The sequence below is a fragment of the Panthera uncia genome (genome assembly GCF_023721935.1).
Source record: "Panthera uncia isolate 11264 chromosome B2 unlocalized genomic scaffold, Puncia_PCG_1.0 HiC_scaffold_24, whole genome shotgun sequence".
Taxonomy (NCBI): Eukaryota; Metazoa; Chordata; class Mammalia; order Carnivora; family Felidae; genus Panthera; species Panthera uncia.
In genome coordinates, this window is record NW_026057580.1 from 68,014,732 (window position 1) to 68,035,576 (window position 20,845).

The window sequence follows — 20,845 nt, forward strand, 5'->3', positions numbered from 1 at the left end:
TAGTGAAAAAGCCACTGAAAAGTTTAATTATGATGCCTCTCCCACTTTGCTCCTGTGTCTGGTGTAGGGATACTTTGGTGCTACCACTATCTTGAATTTTATTTGCCTTGGAGAGAAAAGCATTAACACATTGAAAAATCACATAGGCCTCAAATAATTTTGTAACTCTTTAATTGCAAATAGTCTTTTTTTTTAAGTTTATTTATTTTTTTTGAGAGAGAGCAAGAGAGAGCATGAGTGAGTTAGGGAGGGGCACAGAGAGAGGGAGGGAGAGAGAGGATCCAAGCAGGCTCTGCCCTCAGCAGGGAGCCCTACATGGGGCTCAAAACTGTGAGGTCATGGCCTGAGCCAAAATCAAGAGTTGGACGTTTAACTTACTGAGCCACCCAGGTGCCCCTACAAATAGTCTTAATATTTGATAAAAAGTGTTTTCATATTGACTGTGGCATTAAAATCAGAAAACTACATTTTTATAAAGACCACTTTAAAACTAAATAGATTCCGAACAAATTTACTCCCATATTTTTTTTTATTGGATATGTACCTTGATTTTTGCCTTCATTTCTTTGATGAGTTTTTTCCTTTCTAATTTCTTCTTTTGTTTCAGTTTCCACTTTTCAATTTGGGAAGGAAGGAGGCGATCAGAAACATCTTGATCATCAACTTGTATGAAAACAGCAGCATCTGGGAAAAACCCATGTTCCCCCAGAAACAGGGCCTCATCAGGATATCGTGGGAAACCATCTAATATAAAACCTGTGGAACTAGATGGAAATTTCATAATTTATTTGCTTAAAATACTATTATAAATATTTAAAATGAAAAAATTAATAAATCACAAGTTTATATATGATATGCAATGAATAGTTTTAAAAGTTTAGTGTAGTATCTTTTATGTCTTTTAATATTTCTACTTGTGTAAACATGGTGTGTGTTCTAAATGTATTGAATTGGATTAAAATGGTAATATTTTATACTTATATTTATAGGATAGATAAGTTCTCTTAAATTGTAAATAGTCTTAATATTTGATGAAAAATCAATAGGAAATAAGTTCTCTGCTTGGGAGGAATGCCCACCCTAATGACTGTGTCACCCTTTATGTGAAGGTGGGTTTGGCCAGCCCACCTTTCGTGGGAATCCACCTTTTTGTAGTTTTTCTTCTAGTAATACTTCCTCTCACGAGACAGTTTGTATTCTCTTCCCTGGGTCCCCTTGTAATCAATGACAATTATTAATGTATATATACTGGCTCATATGCGTAAGATGATTACATTCAAATAGAATTATAAAACTTGCCCAAGTATGATGAAACTGTAAGGATCAGAAAACTAACTGAAATGTGACTACATTTTCATTATGAAATATTTATAAAACAATCAGGCTTCAAGAACTTGGCTTTATCTGAGAGAGTCAGTATTGGTCCCCTTCTGAATGAGAGTTTATCCTGTTTATCTAAAATTGGGTTTGTTTGGGGAGACTTGGTGGCTCAGTTGGTTAAGCGTTGGACTCTTGATTTCGGCTTGGGTCATGATCTCACGGTTTCGTGAGTTCGAGCCCCACATCAGGTTCTGCGCTGACAGTGTGGAGCCTGCTTGGGATTCTCTCTCTCTCTCTCTCTCTCTCTCTCTCTCTCTCCCCCCCCCCCCCTCTGCCACTCATGCTGTCTCTGTCTCTCTCAAAATAAATAAACAAACTTAAAAAAAATAAAATTGGGTTTGTTTTAGGTACTTATCTTTAAATATATGTTTTCTTCCTAACATGAACAGCACTTTTAAGAACATTTGACAGTTTGAGTTCTTACCTGATATTTTAAAATGTGTCCCATACTCTTAAGAGGGCAATTTTTTATACTTTGGCTGTAAGATGTATGCCTTTTTCTTTAGAGACGCCTTCAGCATAGTCTTTTCTGTGAGGAACATTTTCATCCCTACCATTCTAGCTGTCACACTTTTTTGTCAGTGACTTCGAAATCTCTACCTCTATACCCAGCTTCTTTTCTGAGTTTCAATTCAGGATTTTCCAAAAGCTGCTTAATCTCTTCATCGCATTGCCCTTTAGGAAGCATTCGTGTATCATACTGTCAGAATCATACCCGTTGTTACCCTTCCACACTGCTCTTGCTTCTGACTCACTGGTATTCGGGTGCCAAACGTCAGAGACATTTGGATGGCTCCTCCAATTCCTACTTGCATCCCACACATAGGAGTAAAGCCTTGATATGTCCTCTCCCTACCCACATTTCCATTTCTGTTATGACACCTAAGATCAGGCCCTTATTATCTCTCTCTAGGACTCATGCAATAGCCTTTAAAAAATATGTTGATTTTTTCCTGATTATAGAAGAAAAACATCTCAGTTCACTATCAGTCAGAGAAAAACAGACATCATATGATTTCACTCATATGTTGAATTTGAGACTCTCAACAGAGGAACGTAGGGGAAAGGAAGGAAAAATAAGATAAAAACAGACAGGGAGGCAAACCACAAGAGACTCTAAAATACAGAGAATAAACTGAGGGTTGCTGGAGGGGAGGGGAGTGGGGGATGGGCCAAATGGGGATGGGCATTAAGGAAGTCACTTTTCAGGATGAGCACTGGGTGTTACATGTAAGAGCTGAATCACTGGGTTCTACTCCTGAAGCCAAGACTACACTGTATATTATCTGACCTGAATTTAAATAAATAAAAATAAATAAATATAGAAAAGCATGAAAAGGGCAAAATTATCCATAATCTCATATCCCAGAGATTACTGACATTTTGTTTTATTTCTCTGCGGTTTGTTCCTCATGTGTCCACCTTGCTATTGTAAATAACTTTGCATCCTTTATATAGTAACGTTTCTTATGCTATTAAAAATTCTTCATTACAATACATCTTAATGGTTGCATAATATTTAGCTATTTTATTTAGGCTTTTTACAATTTCACTTTTTACTTTTATTTATTTTATTTTTTAATTTTTTTTTTCAACATTTATTTATTTTTGGGACAGAGAGAGACAGAGCATGAACGGGGGAGGGACAGAGAGAGAGGGAGACACAGAATCGGAAACAGGCTCCAGGCTCTGAGCCATCAGCCCAGAGCCTGACGCGGGGCTCGAACTCACGGACCGTGAGATCGTGACCTGGCTGAAGTCGGACGCTTAACCGACTGCGCCACCCAGGCGCCCCCACTTTTTACTTTTAATTCTTCAATCCATATGCTCTTTTAAATATTTTTTTTAATGTATGTTGTGAGGCTAGGAGCCAAATTAACAAAGAACAACCCGTGACTACATTGTTGCAGTCAACCTGCCTAAATTAATCAAACAAATGATCTAATTTAGGCAATAGGAAATTAAAATTAAAGTTGATGATTAATAATCTCACTCACTTATTTATGCCACAGATTAGATGAAAAAGATTGCCCAGAGGTGCATTGGGAGTAGCCAGTTGTTTGAATTGTCTGTGATACAGTTTCCTTATTTTCAAAGTGAGATAATAAAAGTTTCTATTCCATAGGATAGTAGTGAGGGTTAAGCAAGTTAATGTGAATAAAATATAGTAGAACTGTACCTGGCACAAAGTAAGTTCCATGTGAGTGTTTGCTATTTCTCTTTCTTCTGGTGGATACCAAAGCAAGATATTCTGGTTAGGAAATTGAGGTGAAGTTTTAAACTGTGATGCCCTGGAGATTCCTAAACTTGTCCTGTTTGAGGTCAGGCTTGTTCCTGGCTTTTAAGAAAGGGATAATACTATGGACAGCTGTTAAGTAGTCTTAAGTGTAATTGGTGAAAGGCTGTAAGGAAAAGAGTCCAGCCCATCATTACTGTGAGTGAGTTTAGAATATGGGTAGTCAGCCACGCCTACACATTGGAATCAGCTGGGGAGCTTTCAAAACTACTGATGCTTGGGTCTCAACTTCATACTCTCTTCTTTTTTCTTCTCTTTTCTTTCCTTCCTTCCTTCCTTCCTTCCTTCCTTCCTTCCTTCCTTCCTTCCTTCTTGCCTTTCTTTTTCTTTCTTTCTTTCCCTTCTTCTTTCCAATGTTTACTTATTTATTTATTTAAAAAAAATTTTTTTTAACGTTTATTTATTTTTGAGACAGAGAGAGAGCGAGCATGAATGGGGGAGGGTCAGAGAGAGGGAGACACAGAATCTGAAACGGGCTCCAGGCTCTGAGCTGTCAGCACAGAGCCCGACGCGGGGCTCGAACTCACGGACCGCGAGATCATGACCTGAGCCGAAGTCGGACGCTTAACCGACCGAGCCACCCAGGCGCCCCTACTTATTTATTTTTGAGAGAGAGAGAGAGAGAGAGAGAGAGAGAGCGCGCACACACACAAGCTCGTGCAGAGGAGGGGCAGAGAGAGGGAGACAAAATCCCCAGCAGGCTTTATGCTACCAGTGCATAGCCCTGCTTGGGGCTCAGACTCACAAACCATGAAATCATGACCTGAGCAAAGCTGGACACTTAACTGACTGAGCCACCCAGGCGCCCCTTACCCTCACACTTCTAAAAATTTTGATTCAGTTGTTTTGGGGTAGGGCCCCTGGCATCAGTATTTTTAAACTAATTTCCCAAATGTTTTTAATGTGTACAATCACTCATTTACAAGAAAGTAAAAAAAAAAAATCTTAAATTTATGCTGGATTACATTTTTAACTTTTAAGAATCAAGAAGATGAAAGTCAATAATTGTATAATTCTATATAAAATAAGATACCGCATTGGTTCCTTAAGCCACCACTCAGAAAGAATTGTTTCAAGAATTTCGGGAGGCAGTGGCTCATTTTCCATTAGATTTAATCTGATTGCTTCTTCTTCTTCTGTAAATTGTACTTCTGGAGACTAAAACAAAAATCAGAAAACAAAACAAAAAATTTAAAACTCTGTATTAATAAATAATCTATAAATTACATAATTGGTTAGGATGAGACCTTTTTTCTTTAGGTCATTTTTAATACCTCTACTTGTTAACATTTTAAAACTTGAGCCCTTTTCTTTAAATCGATATTTAATATGGTTTTAAATATTAAATTATATGTTATAGCTAAGAGGAGTTACTAGTGATTAGCATGGCTGACTTTCACACATGGCCTCCGGATATCTGTCTCATTACTTTTTGCTAAAACCTTGTTCAATCTATATCACACACCCACAAGGCTTAACAAATTTTTGTCATTTATCTTATAATTATTCAACCTAGATCCTGATTAAAGGATGGGCGAGCCAGGCAGTCATCTGGAATACAATCTATATGGGTCCATTTACAGGGGATCATTTGAGAATAAAAGGGTCTAGCTATATCAGAAATGATTAAAAAGTGAGTTAGATATGGGGCGCCTGGGTGGCTCAGTCCGCTAAGCATCAACTCTTGATTTTGGCTTAGGTCATGATCTCACAGTCATGAGATTGAGCCCCATGTCAGGCTCCATGCTGAGCATGGAGTCTGCTTAAGACTCTCTCTCTCTCCCCCTCCCTCCGTCCCTCCCTCTCTCTTTCTTTCTCTCTCTCTGCTCCTCTCCTCTTTTCTCTCATTCGCACGCTCTCTCTCTCTAAAAATAAGTGAGTTCGAATGAAGAACTTTCTCTTTACAACCCCAGGAAGAAACCATCTAAAAGACATAAAATTTCTTATGATGCATCATTAGAAATTAATATTTTGAGATCTCTGCTGGTACTGGGGCAGATTTTTGTATTTGTCAGAAAACAGAGAACATGATATTGGAAAACCTTATAGTCTAGGTCAGACATCAAATAACATAGTCCCAAATAAATGCTATAAACAGTCCTGTCAGGGAAAGCTGTTCAGATTTTTACTGGAGTCATGTAAAACTTACTATTTTGTATCCTAGATGAGCAGTAAAATTTGTAAATAACATATGGGGAGGATGACCTAACTCACTATAGAGTTTTACACTGCTTATATTCTACTTCCAAAAGTAATACCAGTAAGCATAATTATCTGCAAATAGAGTATTAATATTACTACCGGTTTCTTTGTATTTTCTTCTTCAATCTTGACATTGGCCTGAATGGCAAGTTCTTCAAGTTCTTGTTTTGCAAACTGTTCTTCCTCAGAATCTTCTTCAAATTCAGTTCCTATTTTCTTTTCAGTTTTGAGCATTAGTTTTTCTTGAAGAAATTCTTCAAACTGAATGTGAAAAATGCCCAATTTTTCTGCTAAGTATCTTCCACAGACAGTTTTACCAGAGCCATGTGGGCCCAGAAGGCATATTCTTATTGGAGGAGCCTGCCACAGGAGAGAGGTAGAGTAGGAGGCGAGTGAAGAAAAGGAATTTTGAGTAATTTAGAAAACATTAGGCCTATTGATTGCCCTAAGACTGAATTATCACTTCACAACACCAGCAGCATCAGAAGCCACAACCATCCACATATTTCAATGGTCTGCCTGGGTACCACATAAAAATTGAAGTTCATGGAAATGGACTTCAGAAGAGTTTAAATCATGGTCTATATGTTACATATGTTCTATTTAAGAAAGTACTCGTGTCAGTGGCACCCAGCTGGCTGAGTTGGTAGAGCATGTGACCCTTGATCTTGGGGCTGTGAGTTCAAGCCCCACTGTGGGGGTGGAGCTTAATTAACTAAAAAAAGAAGAAGAAAGAAGGCATTGGTGTCCTCAAAAGTATAAGTGACAATCTATAGTGATTTGTATACTTTGATCTTGTAATCCCATGCTAGGGAATTATACTAATAAAATAATTTAAGAGAAAAAAAGAATGACAGGCCCAAAGATTTCCTAATTACTATCCACAATGTGGATATCCAAAATGTGGAATTACTATCCACAATTCATATCCACAATGACAAATCACACTATGAAAAATACTGTGAAAAATGTCTAACAAATAGATGTTAAAATGGTATGTTAAATAATTAAGCATTATGAGATCTATGTAGAAATATGTAAACTTACATTGACATAATGTTAAGTAAAAAAAACAGATAATAAAATATTATATACACTAGAAAGAAAATACATCCATGTAGAATAGGGTGAGAAAGTAAAATTAAAAATGAAAGCTCTTGTCTAAACCTGGTGTGATTATGTGTGTGCTTTATTTTTTAAATGGATAAAATATTACCACAGTGTGCTCTTTTATTATTGGTGATAAATAAGAATAAAAAGTGTTACCACAAATTTAGGGAAACATGGATTGCTTCAGAGCCATATAACAGGACTCTTTTTCAATCCAATGAACCAGTTCAGCCCTTGCTCCTGAGAGTCAACCAAGTCAGGCACAGACGTGCCCCTATGATCATGCCTCTGAGTGTGAGCTTGAGTAACCACACTTCTACAAATGTCAACCCACTGAAAGCCCACCAATCCTTGAATCCCACTCATTCCCTGTCTTAAGATCAGCAGACTGCTCTGAAGTCTCTACACGGACTAACCAGCACAGCTGGCCCTTAACATATAAGCAATAAATTCAGCTGTGTCTTTTTACTTCCACTAAAAAGACAGATAGTCCGTGTTGGTTTGACACAAGGCATTACTATAAAAATCAAAATAGATAACTATTTTATGCATATTCCAAAAAGTTCTTCTTGGAACTTAGATAGTTTCACCATATTGTTAATATCAGATCGGGGACTTCACTATTAAGCAAAATGATGAAGGTTGGCAGGAAGTCCTTGAATAAGTACTCAGGAGTGATTATTGGGATAGGAGTATTGTTTTCACCTTTAATGGCTCATTATGAGCCACGTACTTCTCAGGATGCTCCAGAAACTTTTCTCTAGCCTCAGGACTTGAAAAGTAGTAGATCTTTTCTCGATATTTAGCTGCTTCTTCTATGCTGCCTGGCTGTAGGATGAAGTTTTCTTTGAGAACCACTGGACAAAAGTGCTTGCTATCTCCCAAGTTCCTTCTCTTCTCTTTAATTCTTTCTTCATTCTACAAATATTATTCAGTTTGGAGAACAGTATTATAAATATTTTGATGCAAGACTGAAATGTAATTAAAAAAATGCATCTTGAATAATACTTAACCCATAATAAGATGCCTTTAAAACAATCCACAATTTTATGTGTATCCTTCCAGACCACTTTTTCTTTCTTTTTTTTTTTTTTAATTTTTTTTTTAACGTTTATTTATTTTTGAGACAGAGAGAGACAGAGCATGAACAGGGGAGGGGCAGAGAGAGAGGGAGACACAGAATCTGAAACAGGCTCCAGGCTCTGAGCTGTCAGCACAGAACCTGACGCGGGGCTCAAACTCACGGACCGCGAGATCGTGACCTGAGCCGAAGTCGGCCGCTTAACCGACTGAGCCACCCAGGCGCCCCTCCAGACCACTTTTTCAAGGTACATCTTACTGATATACATATAAAACGAGACATATATTTAGACACAAATAGAGTATTTAAAAAATACCAGTGGAATAATACTTTACATGACTATTCTACAACAGACCTCTTTTATTCTCCAAAACAAGATATAATGAACAACTTTCTGTAAAGGATCAAACATGAGACTAATCTATACGTTTCTTGCACCATTCTTGTCAATTTTTGTATGAGAGGTATGTAAATTTCAAATGAGCTGGGAGGTATTGCTATTTTTCTGTGATGTGGAAGATTTTAAACAACATAGGAATTATCTGATCAACAAAGGCATATTAGAAATAATTTGTAACTCTCCTCTATTATTTTTGTTTCTTCAGCTTTTATCATTCTTCTTAAGCAAATTTTAGTAATTCATATTTTGAAAATCTTTTTAATCTTGATGTTAAAATTTATTAGTATAAAGTTCCTGTAATTTAAAACAATCTTGTTTTAAAATCTTGATTATATACCTATTTTTGTTTCAAATGTTATTTGCTTCTTCTTTTTACCTAGACTTCTCAGAAGTTTGTCTATCTTATTACTTTTCCCAGTGAACCAAGTTTTCTTTTTTCTTTTTTTTTTCTTTGAGAGAGAGAGAGAGAGAGCATGCACAAGCAGGGGAGGGACAGAGGGGAGGGACGGAGAATCCCAAGCAGGCTCCATGCGGGCATGGAGGGGCTCAATCTCAGGACGGCAAGATCACGACCCCCAGGTGCAATCAAGAGTCGAATGCTTAATTGACTGAGCCACCCAAGTGTCCGCAACTTTTCATTTTTTTGAAATTAGGTCTAATGTTTTTATTTTGTCTTCTTTTTCTATTTTGTTAATTTTTGACTTTACTCTCCTTTCTACTTTCTTTTGTTGTGCTTTTTTTTCCAGATTCTTGAGTTCACTGCTTAACTTTTTCCTGCTAATAAATCCACTTAAATTAGGGTTGCCAGACTTAAAAAATAACAATGTGGTTCCCAGTTTTATTTGAATTGCAGATAACAAATAATTTTTTAGTATAAGTATGTACCATACATAAAAATGATTCTTTTATTTGCAATTCAAATATAACTGGGTATCATGTGGTTTTTTTTTTCCTGGTAACTCTAATTTCTACTTCTGCCATACTGCAAAGCATTTATATGTAATCTTTTTTTTTTTTGAAGGGTTAAGGGCTAGAAAAAAGAATATATACATTTTTTATTTTGAAGCTGAAATGTATAATCTCTCAAAATTAAGGATTTTGATAAATCTGAGATAAGGCCACGTAACATTTAAAATTGTGTTGAATTCTTCAATGTTTGTTCTCATTTATATGATTTTTATAATGTATTCAATTATAAGATGCAATTTTATTTCAAAGCATTGTTGAATTTGCAGTAAAAATATATGCTCTCAAATGATACTGAAAGTATAAATTCTGACCTATGTGTATGTCAATATAATTTTGTTTCATGAGAATTTTATTTTATTTTTATTGTTTTTACTTAAAGCATTTTTAAGAATTTTATGTATGTATGTATGCATGTATTTATTTAAATTCCAGTATAATTTAAATACAGTGTTATGTTAGTTTCAGGTATATAATAATAGTGATTCAACAACTCTATATGTTTCTCAGTGCTCATCAAGTTAAGTGTACTCTTAATCTCCTTCAGTTATTTCACCCATCTCCCCACCCACCTTCCCTCTGACAACTACTAGTTTGTTCTCTGTATTTAAGAGTCTGTTTTTTGTCTCTTTTTTCCTTTGTTTGCTTTGTTTCTTAAGTTCCCCATATGAGTGAAATCATGTAATATTTGTCTTTCTCTGACTGACTTCTTCCACTTAGCATTATATCCTCTAGATCCCCCATGTTGTTGCAAATAGCAAGATTTCATTCTTTTTTATGGCTGAATAATATTCCTGTGTGTGTGTGTGTGTGTGTGTGTGTGTGTGTGTGAATGTACCACTTCTTTACCCATTCATCCATCAATGGACACTGGCGAGTTTTTACTTCCCTGAATCTACAGGGCTCCTGCTGTTCCCCTTCCTGCTCCCTAATTCTGCTTTTAAAATCTCCACCTACCTCTGTCCAAATCAGAGTTCAGTTCACACTGGACTTTTTTCTGTATTGATTAAAACCTGTCCTTACCACTTCAGTGCCCAGTTTTGCTTATCTTTGACAGTGTAAAGTATCTTGTTGTGTTATTTTAATGCATTTCTCCTTCAATTCTACTTTTACTGATATCCAGAATGCTTCTCTTTTTTTGTTAGCATTTGTTTTTTATATCTCAATCCATTTGAGTAATTAAACAAAAAAATTTTTTTTAGTTAATTGTAAATGGCTTACATTCATTGACTCCAGTTTTTCCTTACAATGGGTGGGTCCAGAATTATCCCTAAATAAATTTTAGAAACAGAATGTGAGGTATATGTATAGAGGCAATGTGTGGAGTGTCTTGGAACAAGGGATTCTGGGAAAATGGTGATATGAAGACATTCCCTTCCTTTCTCTTAAACGTAACTGCTGGGGCAGGCAACTGGTATCCATAAACATTCTAGGGGAGGGAACTGTATGGCATTATTTACCACTATGGGCTGGATGAGTGCATGGAGACAAATATCAGAGAGACAGAGTATTAAGATGTTAAGTCCTAGGAGGAATTTTGTTTTCCTGAGTTTCTGGATTTCCTGGGGAATGTTAGCATCAGCAACGACCAGGGAAGTGCTTGTGGTCTCTCTGGTCCACAGAAGACCAAGAAGGAGTTGTATGGGTGGGAAGAGTCCTCCCCAAACCTGAATCTGAGCAAGTATGAGGAATCTGGGTAACGTGGGCTTGTCATAGGCACACATAGCAATCAATATGTGCCCTATCTGCCTCTATACTCCTGACCTATGGGGAGAGAAGTCACTTTGTCTTTTATAATTTTTGAGAATGTTGTCACCTAAAGCACTCCAGCAACAGTTTTGAACCCTACTGAATACAAAAAGAAAAAGAAGAAAGAAAACCACCACCCATCTAAGGGAGCCTAGTTAACTGAAAGTTCAGTCAGATCAAATAGACCACAAAACTTTGCAACACAGATGGAAAGAACCCAATCTCTGAGGAGAAAATTGATGAGGACATTAATAGAAATGCAAATAAACAGTAGAAAGAGTTCATGGGCACCAACAAAATACATAAATGAGCCTAAGAGGAGAGTGACCACTTGTGGTAGAAAAATGGCCCCCAAAGATCCCCAGAACCTGTGAGAACCTCATATGTGATTAAGGACGTTGAGATGGGAAGATTATCCAAGTGGGCCCAATGTAATTACAAAGTTCCTTATAAGAGAGAGGCAAGAAGGTCAAAGCAGAAGAGGAGATAACATGATGGAAAGCAGAGGCTGAAATAATGTGCTTTGAGGATGGAGGAAGAAGCCATAAACCAAAGAATGCAGGTGGCATCCAGAAGCTGGAAAAGACAGGAAAAGTCTTCTCCTCTATCGGAAGGAACATAGCTAATACCGATTTTAGCCCTGTAAGATTCATTTCAGAGAATTAACCTTGAGAACTGTATGATAATTTTGTTATTTTAAGCCACTAACTTTGTGGTAGTTAGTTATAACAGCAGTAGGACCCCAGTGAATGTCTTAAATGAGAAGAATGAATGGAAGACATATCTACAAATATATGAACAAAAAAGTAAAGAGTTGGAGAATTTGAGGGAAAAGATACAGATATTTGGAGGATAGATCCAAGAGACCTAATTAGTATTAGGTATTATGGAAGAAAAAAAGGAAGAGATGGAAAAGAGGCGATAATTAATTTCCCACAGATACAGAAAGACATAATACACAGATTTAAATGCACGCGAAGTATAGGCAAGATTGATAAGAAAAGAGAGACACTTGGGCCTATCTTGGTGTGATTCCTGAACTCTGGTGTAGCAGTAGAACTATTGTTTCTTTTTGTACTTTCTGTTTGGTAAAAGGGAAATATCTTTGTTGTTGATTTTTCCTAATGTGAAAATTATATATTTCTAGTGTTAAAAAATCAGATAATATATTTAAAAAATAAAAATTGTTTGTAAGTTCATCATTGAGATATAACCACCATTAATACTTTTAACAGCTTGACTGAGATATAACTAACATTAAAACACTGCACATATTTACAGTATAAAATTTGATAAATTTTCACACAAGTATTCATTTGTGAAACTATCACCACAACTAGGATAATGGATATATTCATGAATACCAAAAGTTTGCTCACACTTCTTTGTAAAATCTCTCCCTCCTGCTCCTATTTGCCTCCCACCTGCCCCATTCCCAGGCAACCGCTGCTCTGTTTTCTAGCACTATAATTAGTTTTCTAAATTTTTATGTAAATGGAATCATACAGGATGTATTCTTTTTTTGTTGGGCTTCTTTCTCTTAACGTAATTATTTTTAGTTTCAGCCAGGTTATTGCATGTCGATTAGAAGGGTGGAAATTTCAGTTCTATCCCCCACCTTCCCAGGTGGGGTGGGGGAGAGGGGATGGAGGTTGAATCAGCCAATGGCCAAAGACTTAGCCAACCATGACTATATGATGAAGCCTCCATAAAAATCCATGAGGACAGCTTTTTGGTCTTTTCTTTTAGAAGAGCTTCTGTGTCCTACCAAGCAGGGCCCCAAGCTCCACAAGGAGAGAAAGAAGCTTCTTTGTTCAGGACCTTGTCCTATGTATTGCTTCATCTGGCTGTTGATTTGTATTCTTTATCTCATCCTTTAGTAAACTGGTAAATGTAGGTAAGTGTTTTCCTGAGTTCTGTATGCTGTTTTAGCAAAGTAATTGAACCTAAGGAGGTTACTGGAACCCCTAATCTGTAGCCAGTCAGTCAGAAGCATGGGAAATAACCTGGGGCTGTGACTGGCATCTAGGTTGGGAGGGGGGAGCAGTCCTTTAGGACTGAACCCTTAACCTCTGGAATCTCCAAGTAGACAGTATCAGAATTGAAGTGAATTCTCAGACCCTGCTGGTGTCTGAGAACTGCTAGGTGTTGTGTTGGGGAGGACCTCCTCTCATGTTGGAACTGGGTCTAGGAGCCTCAAAAGAATTGATAAAACCTATGGGGCTCCTGGGTGGCTCAGTGGGTTGAGTGTCTGACTTCGGCTCAGGTCATGATCTCACAGTTCGTGAGTTTGAGCCCCGCATCTGACTCTGTGCTGACAGCTCAGAGTCTGGAACCTGCTTTGGATTCTGTGTCTCCCTCTCTCTCTGCCCCTCCCCCACTCATGCTCTGTCTCTCAAACATGAATAAATGTTAAAAAAAAATTAAAAAAAAAAAGAATTGATAAAACCTAAAATTAAAAGAATCACTTCTTATTTTATTATTGATAGATACCTGAATTGTGTGGCTATCAAATGAGAATGTTTATCAAAATTCTCTTGCTAAGGGAATAGTTTAATGCCTGAAAATGACTTGTTCCACTTGAGAATACTGCTACTTATTATCATACTAGCAGCCTCCCAAAGAGGCCATTGCTATCTGTTTTTTACATAAAACGCCCACTTCTGTTAAATATTTCTGTCTCTAATACCTATAAATGTTTCCGTGGAAAAAATTTTTTAAGGATTTCCCTTTTCTTTTTTCATGGGTGTAAAATATTGTCTAACTAGCCCTGGCATTTCAGGGTTCAAGCAAACGTGGGTAGAGGCAAAGTGTGTTGAAAATGCTTATTGATAACATTGAGGATGCCTGCTTGTTTTCTTGGGGTCCAAAAGTGCTAGTTGCCACTCTGGATATGTGCACTTTCAATGATGTGACCAATGTGAATGAGAGGTAATAAAGGAGTCATATACCTCTTCCTCTTCTTCCTCTTCCTCTTCTAGCTCCTCCTCAACTTCAGCGTAGGCCTGATAGTCTTCTGTTTCTTCATCATAATCTTCCACAGTTAACTCCCATCCTGCATACTGGAAGGGTTCTATAAAAAAAAAAAAAAAAGACGTAACTTCTGGGAAGATATTTTTAGAATAAAAGGATATTAGCATAAAAAAGTAGTCAAAGATTAGGAAATCTGATTATAATGACTGATCTTAGTTTAAATGTGTATGCAAACAGGTCTTCACAAATTCTTTAAATGACAACCGGCCAATTTGGCCAGTGCTTTGTGCCCCAGAACTGTTATGATTGGCAGGTGCCTGCAAGATGAGGTTGCTAAATATTTTAAATATCAACCTTGAATATACTGAATGTTTTACTTCCTAAACCATCAAGAAAGACTTTAAACTTTCATGGTGCTTTTAATAATATTACCTGCTCTTGACAATAAATGTTATGATTGTGGCTCTTACTTTCCATAATCTCAACTACTTTTTGAAGTAGTTCCTCTGGTGTTTTGTCAGCAATCTCCAAGTTTAAAATTTGAATGAAAGACTCATGGATTGCTGGTTCCAGCTGTTTCCAGCCAAAGTTGAAATTTTTAACCTTCTCTTTAATTGGCTCCATTTCAGGAACATCAGGATAAGCATCTTCTGGAAACTCAGGGAGTACAACTTTTGAGTAAAGGTTAAAGGAAAGAAAAAAGAATCTTCAAATATTATATCTTTAGACATATTAAGAAAATAATTTATACTTTATAGTATTTTAATAACATTTGAAAGAAATAAACTTAGTTTTCTAATTAATAATATTACACTCACAAATCATATTTTAATTATGCTTTGTTTTTTATAATGGCTTAGATGAATTATTAATAAAATCAAAATTATTTGGATAATTATTAATAATTTCATATAGCAACTTTAACTGTTAATGTATAAAATAAAATTTGATGAAAAACAGTACTATAAGTTGGCTACATATTTTTTAATGTAATAAGCTAAATTAATACATATCAACTGGTATACAACATAGAAAAAAATAAGTAGGAAATTGGTACTATGCCTAAAATAAGGGACTACGCCCTTTGTAAAAGAATTTGAAAAGTACTTTCACACAGTAAGTACTTTTATAATCTAACCTGTTTCAGACAATTCTTTAATTTCCAGGGCCTCTTTGGATCCTTTTGAAATGTCTGTTCCAACTGTAGTATCCTCCCCAGGCTCAGATACTTAAAAAATAAAGCTAATAGTTAGTGTTTGAATTTTAAAACACTATTCCTTTATGAAATTTTTGGCACAAAGAAAATTTCAAAACACAGTTTAATTGTGTATACTATGTCTAAGTGAAAATACAGTTCCTGTCAGGTAAAGTATGGCATAAAATATTTAATAATATAGAGTGAAAAATGAAGAATATTTAAAAATATATAAAAATAATATACACATGGCACATATAATTCTGACTGATAACTGTTGTTAAATATTATTCAGACTTCTGTTCACATGGCATCAGACTAGGAGTTCCTGATATTTCTTTTAATTTCTTAATCAACCCATGAAAATACACCAAAAAATCATAAAGTGACAATGAAAGACAATGACATATCAAAGTTCCAGCTGTGCGTGTATTGAAGATATAGATAGAACACTATTTTCCTGGATGTTAGAAGACATGCATCACATACAGATACAGCAGAGATGGTTCAAGGAAGGAAGAACTAGTTGTTTATCTTCTCACTTTATAGTCTCTCCTAGTTCTGAAATGGAAATTTTGTGTAGACCAAATATATAACATATTTATGTAATATTCTATATATAGCTCCATTCTGTAACACTGGAAACTGTCTTCCAAGCTAAAGTAACAGTTGGGTCCTCTTTCTACAGAATTCTATAATTAATACTCAAGGGAGGGGCCCCTGGGTGGCCCAGTGGGTTAAGCATCCGACTTGGGCTCAGGTCATGATCTCATGGTGGGTTTGAGCCCCGCGTCGGGCTCTGTGCTGACAGTTCAGAGCCTGGAGTCTGCTTCAGATTCTGTGTCTCCCTGTCTCTCTCTGCCCCTCCTCCCACTCATGTTCTGTTTCTCTCTGTCTCTCAAAAATAAGTAAACATTAAAAAAAATAGTCAAGGGAGTAGGGTATAGAAGAGGACAAACCTAGGGCTGGTCTGGTGGTGATATGTTTAATTTTAATGTGCTCACTTATCTAAAGAAAAGCGTTATAAATCATGACGAAGATAAGAAGAACACCGAGAACATACAGGGACTTCTAAACTGTCTTAGCTTCTCTGGCTAATTACGGAATGAAATAGAGATGACGAAGATCCAGCGCAGTGCAGGAGAGACAGATAAGATGAATATTTACTAAATATCACCACTTGAACTAGGCCAATGCACATTAACTTTACCTTCAGGTCTATATCTGAGAGTAACAGGCAAAACATTAAAGCAAAATGTGTGTGTGTGTGTGTATGTGTGTGTGTGTGTGTGTGTGTGTGTGTGTGTGCATGCACAAGCATGTGTGTGGATTGGGGGATGATTCTTATAAATATTCCACCTATTCTTCCTGTTGGTTTCCCTACTCTACCTGCTAGAGCTTGATATAATCTGCTCCATTCAAGGACAAGTCAACAACAACAACATAATGACAAGGCCCTTGAAAAGATGTTATAGTGAAGGGAAAGAGTTATTAAACCAAAGATTTAGATGAAGAATTTGCTTTGAAAAGGATTTCTTTTATGAAGCAGAGTAAATTTTAGAAAATACATGCTTGGTATACTCAAAAAGCACAGGAAGACAACATAGCTTATGAAATAAGAATCATGAAGCAAAAAAGAGAGACCAAACTAAGATAAAGGCAGGAATGCAAGAAAGCTAGTTCCAATAAGAAAGCAATGCAAGGAAATGTAAAATGCAATAGCAGATTCAAATATGCATCAGGATAGAGGCAGGATAGAGGCAAAGAAGCAGAAAATAAATCTCAGGTGGAGGATAACAACCTTCCAAAGAATACAGAGAAAAAGAAAAAAGACATCAAAACTATCAGGGAAAAGATTAATGTGGTTGAGAAACAGAAACTACCCAAAAATAATAAAAAGTAATCCTGAAAAAGGAATCTGAAGCAATAAGTGAAGGTATAATTGAAGAAAACCATTTTAAGCTAGACAAAGACTAGTATGAAGATAAAAAGAGCTCACTGAATTCCAGGAAAAATCGCTCACATACTAGCAAAGTTAAAAAACATAATGGTATTGAAGAATATCTTCTGAGCATCTCTGCAGAAAAGAAAAAAGAACATGGGGGTGCCTGGGTGGCTCGGTAGGTTAAGCTTCCGACTTTGGCTCAGGTCATGATCTCATGGTTCGTGGGTTCAAGCCCCGCGTCAGGCTCTGTGCTGACAGCTCAGAGCCTGGAGCCTGCTTTGGATTCTGTGTCTCCCTGCCCCTCCCCCCATTTGCACTCTGTCTCTCTGTCTCTCTCTGTCTCTCTCTCTTTCTCAAAAATAAATAAACATTAAAAAAAAAAAAAAAAGAAATGTCCCAGAGAAAACCTTTCTCTTAGGCTTGAGTCCAATCAAGTCACAGGTCAAAACAAAACAAAATACCAAGCTTAGGAAAACTGAAAGGAAATATATCAGAATATTAAAAATTTGTTGCTTCTTGCTGGCAGGACTATGGTGATTTTCTCCCATCTTTCTATTTGTATGTTTCCTATAATTATCATGTCACGTCAAACTTGACTGGATATCTGAGTGATTTTTAAATACACAATTTAATGTCAAGTATATCAGAACCATGGTCACTGTCTGAGAGACATTTTCTAAATTTCAACTTGTCTATATTCTATTCGATATATCAATTCACTGTGACCTGTGGATACAGTATGCAGCTAAGTCACCCTTGAGTGTAAGTTTTCAGGACCAGGTTTTTCTAAGTACAATACTGAGCTTTTTCCATGATGTAAGGCAACCATTAATAAAACTTTTCTTCAGCCTAATTTTTTTTCCCCTATGACAGTTCTCAATTGTGAGCACGTATAAGAATCACCTGAGGTGTTCATTAAAATATAGATTCCTAAACTCCATCCTATACTTGCTTCAACCAGGACTTGGGTGGAGCTTAGGAGCCTTTAAAATAAGAAACTTAGGTTTAAAATTTATATTTATTTCAATTCCAGTGTAGTTGGTATACAGTGTTATGCTAATTTCAGGTGAACAATATAGTGATTCAACAATTCCATACCTTACTCAGTGCTCATCAAGATAATTGTACTCTTCTGTATTATGTTAAAGTGAAATAATTCAGAGAAAGAAAAATATCATATGATTTCACATGTATGTGGAATTTTAAGAAACAAAACAGATGAACGTAGGGGAAGGGAAGCAAAAATAAGATAAAAACAGGGAGACAAACAATAAGAGACTCTTAAATACAGAGAACAAACTAAGGGTTATTGGTGGGGTGTTGGGTGCGGGGATGGGCTAAATGGGTGATGGGCATCAAGGAGGGCACTTTTTGGGAGGAGAACTGGGAGGAGTTGATGAATCACTACATCCTATTCCTGAAATCATTATTACACTGTATGTTAACTAACTTGGATTTAAATTAAAAAAAAAAAAGATAATTGTATTCTTCATCCCCTTCCCTACTTCACCCATTCCCTCACCCATCTCCCCTCTGATAACGATCAGTTTGTTCTCTATAGTGAAGATTCTGTGCTTTGGTTTGTCTCTTTTTTCCCTCTTTGTTCATTTGTTTTATTTCTTAAATTCCACATATGAGTGAAATCATATGGTATTTATTTTTTTTTCTGACAGGCTTATTTTGCTTAGCATTATACCCTCTAGATCCAGCCATGTTGTTGCAAATGGTAAGATTTAATTCTTTTTTATGGATGAATAATATTCCACTGTGTGTGTGTGTGTGTGTGTGTGTGTGTGTGTGTGTGTGTGTATGTGTGTGTGTGTATACACACCATATCTTCTTTATGCATTCTTCTATCAATGGACACTTGGGCTGTGTTCATAATTGCCTCCTTAAGTAATTTAGAGGAGAAGATTTTATGAAGAAAGAGACCCTTAGATAGAAGAAGTAATCACTAGTTAAACCAGATGCAAGCCCCTCTGTGAAGTAAAATATGGTTTAATATGGCCAAAGAGACCCATTTTACAGAAGCAAACCAGCCCTGGAGAAGCCTAGTCATGTCAACACTGTCTAGAATTGGGCTAGAACTGACCCTAACTAGAATAGGATGCTGGCTTTAGAACATCCAAAGTAGGTTCTCTGGGGGGAATTAATCAGATAGAAGGCAACAACACTGAATTGTCCCATAGACCTATAACATCAGTAAATACTAATTACGAGCTATTGTGGACACTGGAATTATAGGGATATGTTTGACATGTCATATTTGATGGATGTCAGTTTCCTTTCTTTCTTTTGGTATTTTATGGCCTGTCTTCTTGTGAAAGGTAGGTGGGTACAAGAATCATCAGTCAAATTGATTAGGTACTGAAGAAAACAATGAAGTTTCTGGGTAGGAGCTGAAGTCAATAGAGGTGTGGGACTCCTAAAAGGAAATTGTATGTTTCATCCTGCTGGCTCCTCTGTTTGGCACAAGGGATCTGATTTTGTACTTATTGTCTCATAAAGCTAATGCCAATCCTATAGTAAAAATGATTTATGTTGAACTTGAGATTTCTCACTGTAAAAATTCCTCTTAGTCCTGGTCCTTTTACAGCTAACAGTGGGTTCTCAGCCCTTAATTACTCCAGGCTGGCATGTAGCTGCAGGTATCTGAAGGCCTTTAGTTTGTAGGATTAGTTTCTAATCCAATACTAACCATGCTTGAAAGCATTTATGTGCCTCATTCCCACCACAGTGGGGTCCCCTGTCTTGCTGCTTTAAGACACTCTCCTGAGAGTAACTTGCATTGTCCACAGACTCCTTCTTAGAGCCCTGCACTAGTCCACCAAACTGGACCTGTGAGGCAGGGCTGGCTCACAAGTGTGTGACCCGTGCACTTGCACAATGTCTTTTGCTTAGAATGGCCTCACATTTAGATTAATGCTCTTTGGTTGTCATTTTGAAATTTTTAGCAATTTTACCTTTGAATTGTTTTTTTTAAGCAAAATCAAAAGGGACTGCAGGGGGACAATAGAGAGTGCATGCGAGTAGATATATGCACAATATGTGTTTCCCATCCCTTGCTCTCAAGTTCTCATGAACATTCCTGACACCCCATCATGAGTGTAGAATTCTAAGGGACCTATTTGTGAAGGAGTCATGTGATTGAGTGTTGTGGGGGGAGGGAGGACTCTGGCAGCAATGAGAGACCATGCTTTCCCTTGAACTACAACTTGCTTCAGATACTGAAAGAAGGTGATAGCATTCAAAGAGACGTGAATAATCAAGGAAACTTTCTTACTCATGCTACTTTCCTGTATTAGCTAAACATTTAGGCTGAAAAGGATGATGTAGAGGTAAAGGAAAAAACAGGGCAACCCAGAGTTCCCTTTCTTTCAGTCTTCCCTTAATCATTAGAAAGCTGGAGAGTGTTGATAGAATATATGTGCATATTAAGAAGCAAAATAAAAAGCTGAGCTAGTTTTATGCATGGAACTGATACAGTATTCTGTTAAGAATGAAATGCATATGCATGTACAAGCTGCAAAATACAAATTGTATAATTT

The 20,845-nt window shown here is 36.7% G+C and overlaps 1 protein-coding gene across 2 annotated transcripts in view; it reads right to left on the reverse strand.

Moving 5' to 3' along the window:
• AK9 (adenylate kinase 9) overlaps positions 1 to 20,845 on the reverse strand; it is a 132,396-nt gene that overhangs the window by 40,343 nt on the left and 71,208 nt on the right. For both annotated transcript variants that reach the window (XM_049654152.1, XM_049654151.1), the window contains exons 21-27: positions 15,296 to 15,385; positions 14,628 to 14,828; positions 14,136 to 14,257; positions 7,694 to 7,906; positions 5,978 to 6,238; positions 4,710 to 4,834; positions 545 to 764 (exon numbers count right to left, since the gene is read on the reverse strand). In XM_049654152.1, coding sequence (XP_049510109.1) covers positions 545 to 764; positions 4,710 to 4,834; positions 5,978 to 6,238; positions 7,694 to 7,906; positions 14,136 to 14,257; positions 14,628 to 14,828; positions 15,296 to 15,385 — 1,232 coding nt within the window. The remainder of the gene's footprint in view (positions 1 to 544; positions 765 to 4,709; positions 4,835 to 5,977; positions 6,239 to 7,693; positions 7,907 to 14,135; positions 14,258 to 14,627; positions 14,829 to 15,295; positions 15,386 to 20,845) is intronic.